General features: G+C 36.1%; 1 protein-coding gene across 4 annotated transcripts in view; it reads left to right on the forward strand.

Annotated features, from left to right (window-relative positions):
• Positions 1 to 5,892, forward strand: part of LOC106060454 (beta-1,3-galactosyltransferase 1-like) — a 42,091-nt gene extending 36,199 nt beyond the window's left edge. For 2 of the 4 annotated variants that reach the window (XM_013218335.2, XM_013218334.2), the window contains exon 2: positions 3,926 to 5,892. In XM_013218335.2, coding sequence (XP_013073789.1) covers positions 3,947 to 5,077 — 1,131 coding nt within the window. In that variant the 5' untranslated portion in view covers positions 3,926 to 3,946 and the 3' untranslated portion in view covers positions 5,078 to 5,892. Of the gene's footprint in view, positions 1 to 3,101; positions 3,355 to 3,925 lie in introns of those variants that run through there. The other 2 variants (XM_056023975.1, XM_056023971.1) reach the window with 2 other exon arrangements.
• The last annotated feature ends 4,410 nt before the right edge of the window (positions 5,893 to 10,302 follow it).

Below are 10,302 nucleotides of genomic sequence, written 5' to 3' on the forward strand. Positions count from 1 at the left end.
ATTCGAGAATGGGAAGTGGGAGAAAAAACGTGTCAAAATGTGATAAGGGGACTAAATATATATATATATTGCCACATCTTTCATTAAGTAGCATTTATCCCCTTTATTTCGAAATCAAACAAAATAATTAATCACCAACAATTAATTACCTAGTTGTTTAATTTTTTTGATTGATTCATGTCTTGTCAGGTTCAATGAATAATTATGCGATGTTTTAACAGACAGACAGAGTGAGTTTGTAAAAACTATGAATGAACATTTATATATTTGAAAGCTTTAATATAAGGAGTCTAAATACTAAAATACCAAATAAACAGTTTGTTTAAGATACTTTAATAGAGGTTAATGTAAAAAGTGTTTGCAGAGGAGGTAACTTATTCACATTAAACATGTCAAAATAAAACTCCGTCAAATAATAATAATAACGCTAATGGGTTTCTTGCTAGGCCGACAACTTTGTTGGTATGTGATAACTTATGAGCACACACCAACAACACTAGACCTGCTAGGCCGACAACTTTGTTGGTATGTGATAACTTATGAGCACACACCAACAACACTAGACCTGCTAGACGTACATCTACTTCATTTTGAAGCGGTCTACTAAGAAACAACATTAGTGTGAAACGTTGGTTGTGTCCAGTAGGTCGAGCTGAGAGGCGTGTGTTCCTATCAGTGGAGATATTCATCAGCAGACTTCAAACTTCCGTCTTGACCTCCAGTCTACAATGTCATCAACATTGGCAGCCACTGACCTTTTTTTTTTGGTATTGTTTTACTACAGCTATGATGGCAGGGGTTCTAAAGCTAAAGAAAGAAGAACCCAGAAGATGAGAATAAGCCTTGATAACCGATACGAGATTGCGTATTTTGTTGGGAAGCATGGCATTAGTCCATCAGAGAAGTCTAAATATAATCATAATTGCATTATCATTATAAGACTTTGGTAGTGAGGAGTGCTGTGATTATTTCGCGCTGTCCACATTTGTTGGTCAGAAACCTTCTGGGTAAGCTTCTAGAAGTCTTAAACAAGGATCGTATATCTTTTAATATAGCAATACATTCTGCTATTTATAGTAAGAGTGCATTCTACTAATAAGCCTACATTGGGGAAGTAGCTCTACCTTACAAAATTTAATGTGCAATTTTTAAAGAAAAAAAACAATCGATCGATCAATCAATCAATCAATCTATCTATCTGTCTTTCTGTCTATCGATCGATCGATCTATCTATCTGTCTTTCTGTCTGTCTGTCTATCTATCGATCGATCTGTCTGTCTGTCTGTCTGTCTGTCTGTCTACTTAACTTGCTATCTTTTCAAATCCAGTGCTTTTTTTTTTGTAAAAAATCTGGTACCGGTACTCAGTGATGGATTGCCAACTTTTAACTACTAATAAATTAATAATAAACGTTAAAATACAAGAAAAGTAAAATTTTTTTACCCACATTGAAAAAGGTGCCGGTACGCCGTACCGGTGCGTACCGTCACAAAAAAGCACTGTTCAAATCTATCTACTGTTTTCAGAGCTGAATTACATTATAATTAAGCAATTACAAAATGTATTTCTAAGACTAAGACTAATTAATACGTGTTATGGGTTAAAAGGAAAGAATCCGTTTTAATGTGAATTTTCGCTGTTCAGAGATAGTAACGGTGTGCAGTATCTATGGACACAGATAATAACGGTGTGCAGTATCTATGGACAGAGATAGTAACGGTGTTCAGTATCTATGGACAGAGATAGTAACGGTGTGCAGTATCTATGGACAGAGATAGTAACGGTGTGCAGTATCTATGGACACAGATAGTAACGGTGTGCAGTATCTATGGACAGAGATAGTAACGGTGTGCAGTATCTATGGACAGAGATAGTAACGGTGTGCAGTATCTATGGACAGAGATAGTAACGGTATGCAGTATCTATGGACACAGATAGTAACAGTGTGCAGTATCTATGGACAGAGATAGTAACGGTGTGCAGTATCTATGGACAGAGATAGTAACGGTGTGCAGTATCTATGGACAGAGATAGTAACGGTGTGCAGTATCTATGGACAGAGATAGTAACGGTGTGCAGTATCTATGGACAGAGATAGTAACGGTGTGCAGTATCTATGGACACAGATAGTAACGGTGTGCAGTATCTATGGACAGAGATAGTAACGGTGTGCAGTATCTATGGACACAGATAGTAACGGTGTGCAGTATCTATGGACAGAGATAGTAATGGTGTGCAGCATCTATGGACACAGATAGTAACGGTGTGCAGTATCTATGGACACAGATAGTAACGGTGTGCAGTATCTATGGACAGAGATAGTAATGGTGTGCAGCATCTATGGACAGAGATAGTAACGGTGTGCAGTATCTATGGACAGAGATAGTAATGGTGTGCAGCATCTATGGACAGAGATAGTAATGGTGTGCATTATCTATGGACACAGATAGTAACGGTGTGCAGTATCTATGGACAGAGATAGTAATGGTGTGCAGCATCTATGGACACAGATAGTAACGGTGTGCAGTATCTATGGACAGAGATAGTATTAATTAATATATAATCGGACACATAAACAGCATGCTGTGTAGGCCGAAAGAAACAGTAGGTTATCGGTATATAGAAACAGTATTGGGTACAAAAACAATATGGGTGTACAGAGACAGTATCGGGTACAGAGACAGAATCGGGTTCAGAAACAGTATGGGTGTACAGAGACAGTATCGGGTACAGAGACAGTATGTGTGTAAAGTTTCAGAAAGTGTGCGCATACTATAAAATCCTAATCCTAAAAACATTACGCAATAAAAAGATGTCAACTTGTAGCCTACACAGATCTAAACCCTAAAATAGGACAACTTGAGGCCTACACAAACCTAAACCTTAATAGACGAAAACTTGTAGCCTACACAGATCTAAGCCCTAACAACCTGGGGTCTCCTAATTTCCGACCACCCACTTATATATTGGACTTCATTCAACCATGAAAAGTTTATTTCTAGTAGAGGTAAAGCAATCGAATTATCTTAGAACCGCTTTAATTACACGACCTTAACGCTAACAAAGTATACATTATCACGACTAATAATAGCCTGTGTTTCCCAGGCTACTCTGACAGGAACAAAAAATAGCAAAAGAAATTAATGAGAGTTGATAGTTTCGTAATAAAATGTGTTGAATTAGGCCGGTTGTAGACCTAAATAAGAAACAAATGTGTCCAGGTTATTGTGCCATGAGTTCACATACACTATATCTTGGATCATATTGTGCTGGCTAAAATGAGGTAATAACTTCATGGCATTTCGAAGGACATCAAAAGATTGACAAAACTACACAATTCATTAGTTTGGAATGGTTAGACCTGTGTTTAGACATTCTGTTTCTTGTGTGAAATGCTGTGGTGTTGCATATATTTTTTTAAATGTTAAACGCGTCAGCACATATATTTTTTAAATCTAAATCCTAATTATAATAATAATGATAAAAGCGTTGTCTCCTAGGCGAATATTGAGGAAGAGTGCAATAGTTTATATGACTCTACATGCGTAACGAACGAGTCTGTGTTGCAACTTTAAGCCTGTGCTTTCTAAAATAAGACATGAGATGCCTAATGGAGGACATGTTTTGTTTTTTTTAATTTATAAAGTAAAAAAATAAGAGAAACTTAAAATTAATCTCTTTGTTTACTGTGTATTGGATGTTTAGATGTGATAATTAAAACACACACTTGTATCTGTACACGTTTCACTTGATGATAATACAAAAAGATAAATTTTGTATATAATACTAAAAATCTCTAAATAGATAGTCATTCTGGGTATTAGAAAATTGCCACCGTTGTTTGGACAATAGTTATTGTAATATCTATGCTAAGTTGTTTAATTTTCTCTGATGTAAAGTAATGATTATATTTCTATTTCCACAGAAATTGTAGCTGTCCAAGAAAATGTTTGGAATAAGCTTGAGAAAGACGAGACTGACTTTTATTATAGGCGTCATCTTGATAGTCAACATTTTCTGCCTTCTGTCCATTTCTCTTCAGAATGTCATGACATGGCGCTATAGCAGTTCCCAGCTGTATCTCACTGCTATGAGCCGAGATGAAAGCATCTTCAATACGACACTGAACCCAGCGGTACAGCTGAAGCTTCAGAACATGAAGAATGACTTGAACGATTCCAAATTTACCAATGGCGACATGTTCCCCGCCCATAGAATAGGCGGCTACATCATGATCGACCCGGATCTCTGCCGGAGGTCAGATGTGCTGGACATCATTGTGGTCGTACATACGGCTCCGGCCAACCTGGCGAGGCGGCAGAGGATCCGTGACACATTCGGGAATGAGGCTAACTTTCTTCCTTTTCACGTCCGGGTTGCATTTCTGCTGGGTAGGACTGAGAATCGCACGTTGGAAAGAATGCTGTGGTTTGAACACGCCACTTACAACGACACCGTCATGGGCGACTTCCTGGACGACTACCACAACCTCTCTTTGAAAGGGGTCATGGGATACCGCTGGGCCAGCCAGTACTGCGTCAATTCAAAATTCGTGCTAAAAATAGACGATGACGTGATCATTAACATGTATAAGCTGCTCTACTCTTTCTACAGTCACATGAGCGGCAAAAGGAAGTCGATCTTCTGCAACCTGTGGTACAAAAACACCATGCCCATACTCCGTACGGGTAAATGGAAAGTCGAGCCGCACGTCTTCTCCAAGCACAAGACCTACCCTTATGACTACTGCAGTGGCTTCGTGGTTATCATGACAACGGACCTGATGGGCCCAATGTACCAGGCGGCAATGACCACGCCTTTCTTCTGGATAGACGACGTGTATCTGTTTGGCATGCTACCCAACGTTGTGGGTGGAGTCACCTATTATAACTACGCCCTTGACAAGAATATGACCCTGAAGGAGAACCTGGCAACAGAATGCACCAAAACACAAGGACCCCGTTGCCCTATTTTCGCATCCATTGTAAACGATAAAAACTACACCAGCCTCTGGAATACGATCAAGGAAATCTACGCTTCTAGCTCTTGGCATGTTGACAACAAACTTGTAACTTGATAGTTATATTTCATTGATAGTACCTTTAAAAACAATTAACTAACAATATGTTGTTCCTTGTTGGCAATAAATATCAATTAATAATCATATCAATGATTAAGATTCGTGCCTTTTGAGTCAATACGAGATCCACATGCTGTGAAGAAGCATAATTTATTCAGCGATAAAAAAAATACTCGCATTTGATTTGGCTAATGAGAAGTTATAGATTTTAGATGAACATATCAAAAGAAATCTATTTAGGATTTATTCGTTTGTTTCATTTTCTACTTGTTCTTGTCACAGCATTAATTACTGATTCTTCATTGGAGAAAACAGGAAAATACTGGACCTATAAAATGTAGGCCTATTAAACAAAATGATAGGATACAATATTCTGAATATTCTAAATTTGCTATTTTGATGATACATATGAAAATTTTCCTACCTCCTCATCACGCTTAAGTGGACAAGACTGTATTAACAAGACGCAGGCCATTGTGCTAACCGTACGTCTTGGGACCTGGGAATGCTTTTGGTCCATTCGATGCTTGTATATGTGTCGATATTTGACTGAGCAAACTTCGCGCCCAGTCTGACTTATTCAACCAAAGTTTAAAATGTGAACAGTTGAATAAAGTTTTTTGGCCATTGATCATAGAAACTGCTGACGATTTGTACGAAATGTCAAGAGTCTTTTTTTTTGTTCGCATACTTTGTATTTATATTTGATGTCTCTGATTGTATGTTCTCCTATAGAGTATTTATTGATCACTTAAAGTGTATGCCTTCATTACTTTTATATTATTGTATTAAATAAAACCAACATTAATAAACTTTGTTTTGTTTTGAGTTTTTTAAGAACATCTCAAGAACTACATGGGACTTATAAAAATGTAATCTATAAAGATTTGACAATTTTAGATAGGCCCTTCATAATAATTCAACATTGAAAAAAAGGTTTTGTCAAAGCTCTTATTGGAAAAGTTTAATATTCTTTGATACTATTTTCGGAGTTTCCAACTAGAGTCCAGGCATGCATTGTTTTTATCCATGACAGACATTTTAATGTCACTGAAAGTATGTTGTCATTAGTTTTCTTGTTACGACAAATTGATAATCTCTTGTGTATACAAAAGCTGATTTGTTTGATTGATCATAGAAATAGTATACTTAATATTGCTGATCAATGAAGAAAACAACAGAACCAACAAATACCTTTAGATGAGTCAAGTTAATTATTACAGACCTTGTGTCAGCTAATTTCAAAAACAAAAAACCTACAAAATGAAAGGGTGCTGGATTATAGGCGGATGTAGTACTCAATCTTGTGGTATAAGAAGAATATTAAGGGCAAATGGTCTTCCTGGACTGTCTCGCTTTAACACATGTCACCCGTAGACATACATCGGTCTGTGGTGTCATTGGATCTGACATTTTTTATTAATCTCCTTTCTAATTTAGGCTGAATATATAGGTCTGTGGGCTGACCCAACGTTCATTAATCTTCTTTTCTTCTTTCTTGAATGCACATTTCGTTACCTAATAGGCTCTTTAAACATTCTGAGATGAAACATTAGGAAAGATATTTCTGCAATGGAAGTTTTTAAAATTCGCAATTAGAAATAGAAATAAGTAGGCTCGGTCCGATTTCATCTCGATTTGGCAGTAAGACACTTTAGAGAAAACTGAAACTATCAATCATCCACGGAAATGACAAAGTTTCTATCTAACGTTGTCAAGTGGCCAGTAAATGCTACTAGAAAAACGTGTCTTTAAATGACTTGCTTTTATCTTTTCGTTTAGACATACTTATATGACATTTAAGACATAGAATGTTAGACTTCTAGCTCACAACTTGTGTTAGATATGACGGTTGTCACTAAAAATCCACAGTTCTAGTCCTTCCTTTGTTAGATCTAGATCAGATAACTGTTAAATTGATTTATTTGATTGTCCAGTAATTGATTTATCAAGCCTCTAGGCCTATGTGTTTTGTTGTCTTTGTAAGGATACTATTTTACTATAGAAAGAATTTAAAACTTATCTTTAGTAGACTAACAAGAAATAATGATAATAGGCCTACTATTTTTTATTTTGAATGTATATGTGTGTGTGTGTGTAAACAAAGAAAGTAATGCGTTAAAAAGTACGGTATCAATGAAATATGCATTGCGGATGCAACGTCATAGATCACAATATTTCACAACCATCTAGCAGGGCACTTGAATCTGTTATCGTTTCTAGTTAAATAGCACTCCTCTTTTCACCACCCCCTCCCTTTTAAACTAGTTTATTGCATTAATAACTCTTACCAGTACTAATAGGCCTACTTCTGTTATTCAGCAAACATTTTACGTGCTGGGCAAAAATGATTCTCTAACTGGTTTATATTTAGATGTGACCTACTTATTACTTTTATCTTATTCATTAACAGAATATGATCAGCACAGGGCGGAAATCTCCAATCTTTTCTTATAGTTCCAACTTACGTTGCCATACGATTTGTAAATATTCATGAAGGGAGTTGTTGTTTTCTTTAAACCGGAATCTGCTCATGTTAATTATATAGTTCTAGAATGTATTGTTTATTGCAGTTATTATTTCCTATACTTCTACCAATAACACTGTTAGTATTTTAATTAGTTACATTATCCCCCACTCCCTAATATTCTAAAAGTTGAGACAGTATATAAATGTGTGAAAGAAGAGAGAGAAAGAGCGAGAGAGAGAGAGAGAGAGAGAGAGCGAGAGAGAGAGAGAGCGATTATTTATCGTAATAAACAATTTTAAAACCATCTTACTTTGGTTTGATTTTGTAAGCCTCTATTATTTTATCAGCCTTTTCAAGTACCGAGGAACATCAAGCTACAGGGTCATTGTACAACATTTATCAACAGAAGCGAGTCAAATTTACTTAGCAATTTCGACAGTTAGCTCTCAAAGGAAACTCCCCCCCCCCCTTTTTTTTTCATTATTTAATGCACTCCTAATTCCTTATCATCGCAAAAGCAAGTTCTGTAGGCTACGCATCCTTCAAGTTTAAATGCCCACCATTTTTGTGTAACACATTTTTATAGCCCGAACAAGAGCAAATAATGTTAAGGAAAATAAAGTTTCGTTTTAGGTTTCATAATTATATCGTTTAATTGTTTACATTAAAGTAGTACAAGCTTTCCAACGATAATAAATAGAGTTAGGCGTTAGGTAATGGGGGCACACAATCTGTTGCACTTCCTGTCAGTTTAACGCCTCTGCGTGCACCAGTTGGTGAACAGTTCATACAGTCTAATTCTCATTGGACACATTTCTGGACAAAGTCTAAAACGCCTGTAGCGCCTCATTTTTTAGTATAATAATCATAAAACGTTGTTTTCATATTCCAAGACAGACTGAAGTTACTTCTCGTCATATGTCGCTGATGAAGCCGGTGACTGTTGGGAGATTTAGAAGTCTGCACCATTTTTTTTTTACTGCAAATTTTCAATGGATCTTAAAATAAAAAGTATTTGCCGAAAAGTGTATTAAATTGTCTAATTGTTTCCTTCGAAGAATTCAACAGATTATATAGAAGACTATGTCTTCTATTTTTAACAACGTAGCCTACAGATATCTACCCGTTTATTGATTTGTTATTGTGCCCTGTTCAGAACAATTCCTATCGAATGGATGTTTTGAAAGATACCATTGAAGGCTTATAATTTACTACCCTATCGAGGGAAGTTAGAGATAAATTCTATTGCCAAATATGATATTTTTTCCAGCCAAGTCTAAATATCTCCTGTTCATTTGTTTTTGGCGTCAGACGATTGACTGTAATTTTACTAGATCTAAATGCTCAAAGCAGGTAACGATGTACTGTAACCACAAACAAAAACCAGAGTGACTTCGTCTGTTGCTGTTCAGATTGTTATCTTTAAAGAACTGATCTTCTGCCCTTGCGTCTTACATGTTGTCCAGTACTGACATCGACTGAGATAAATATCAAAGTTATCACTCTTCACCTATCCCTAAGTTACCGGCTGAGATAAATATCAATGTTATCACTCTTCACCTATCCCTAAGTTACCGACTGAGATAAATATCAATGTTATCACTCTTCACCTATCCCTAAGTCTGTTGTACCTTGGGGCACCACACAAGATTCGTTAACCTTTTTCTCCAATCTTGTTATTTACCTTGGACAGAATCTCCCTTAATGGCAGGCCCGTCCATTCCTTGTGCTCCCATCGCTTTCTGTCTGCCTCTTTTTTAGGGTACTGTTCCCTGAAAGAAGGTCTTTGTGAGCCTTGAGGACCTAGTAATATGGTTAATAAGTGAAAGTAAAAAAAGAAATTTTGTTAAGACGGTAAGAATTTCGACTGCCAAAATATACTTCAGTATTTTTTTTTTCTTTTCCATGAGAAAGTATCTGGCAGGATTGGATTGTAAAATTCATTGTCTTCTTATAAAATTTATCATCCCCCCCCCCCCCAATTACATGTGCATCCATTGGAAAGTAGTCCTATTTCAAAGATCAGGCAGTTGTCTATGTAGTTTTTCTTCTATGTGGGTGTTTTGGGGCCAGTGTCTTGTTATGGCCTCTCGATAGAGTATGCAGCTTTGAAGAATAAATTTCAAGATCTCTGTTGTGAACTTGGTTATGATTTCTGAAATAAGTGTGACCATGATTTCTGATATAATGTAACAGTGTGTTATGTTGTCAAGAAAAACATCTTAGGAAGGAAGCCTTTTTTTTTTTTTTAAACAGACAACAACTGGGTAAGGTTCAAAAGTATTTCAAATAACAAGTGGAAGTATGGTATTGTTAAGTTTTACATGTGACATATCTTCAAGACTCAATGCTGGACTTTTGAAAGGCTCATTAGGAAAACAAAAATAAAAAACATTAATACTTAAATAGATTCCAGTAAGAATTAAATAAATTCTTGTCTTGGGTCCATCTACTGTTTCTTGATACAAGTTTACTTGATGTTAAGGCATCTAATTAGCTTCAAAATGTTTTCCAAAGACTAAATACTAATTGAAAAATAATAAACAAATTGTTACTAGCAATAAAGTATAGAAAATACGAAAAACATGCATATATGTAACCCTGCCGGACCAAGTTAAACAAAGGACGTTTGGGCAACGAGGCCTTCATTAGCTACAAAACAAAACAAAAAAAATGACAAACAATAAACACAAAATTAGTCTAAGTTAACTTATCTGTCCAATGTTGTTCTCTATCGAGGCAGAAAAGAAAT

This window comes from Biomphalaria glabrata, chromosome 1 (genome assembly GCF_947242115.1).
Source record: "Biomphalaria glabrata chromosome 1, xgBioGlab47.1, whole genome shotgun sequence".
NCBI lineage: Eukaryota > Metazoa > Mollusca > Gastropoda > Planorbidae > Biomphalaria > Biomphalaria glabrata.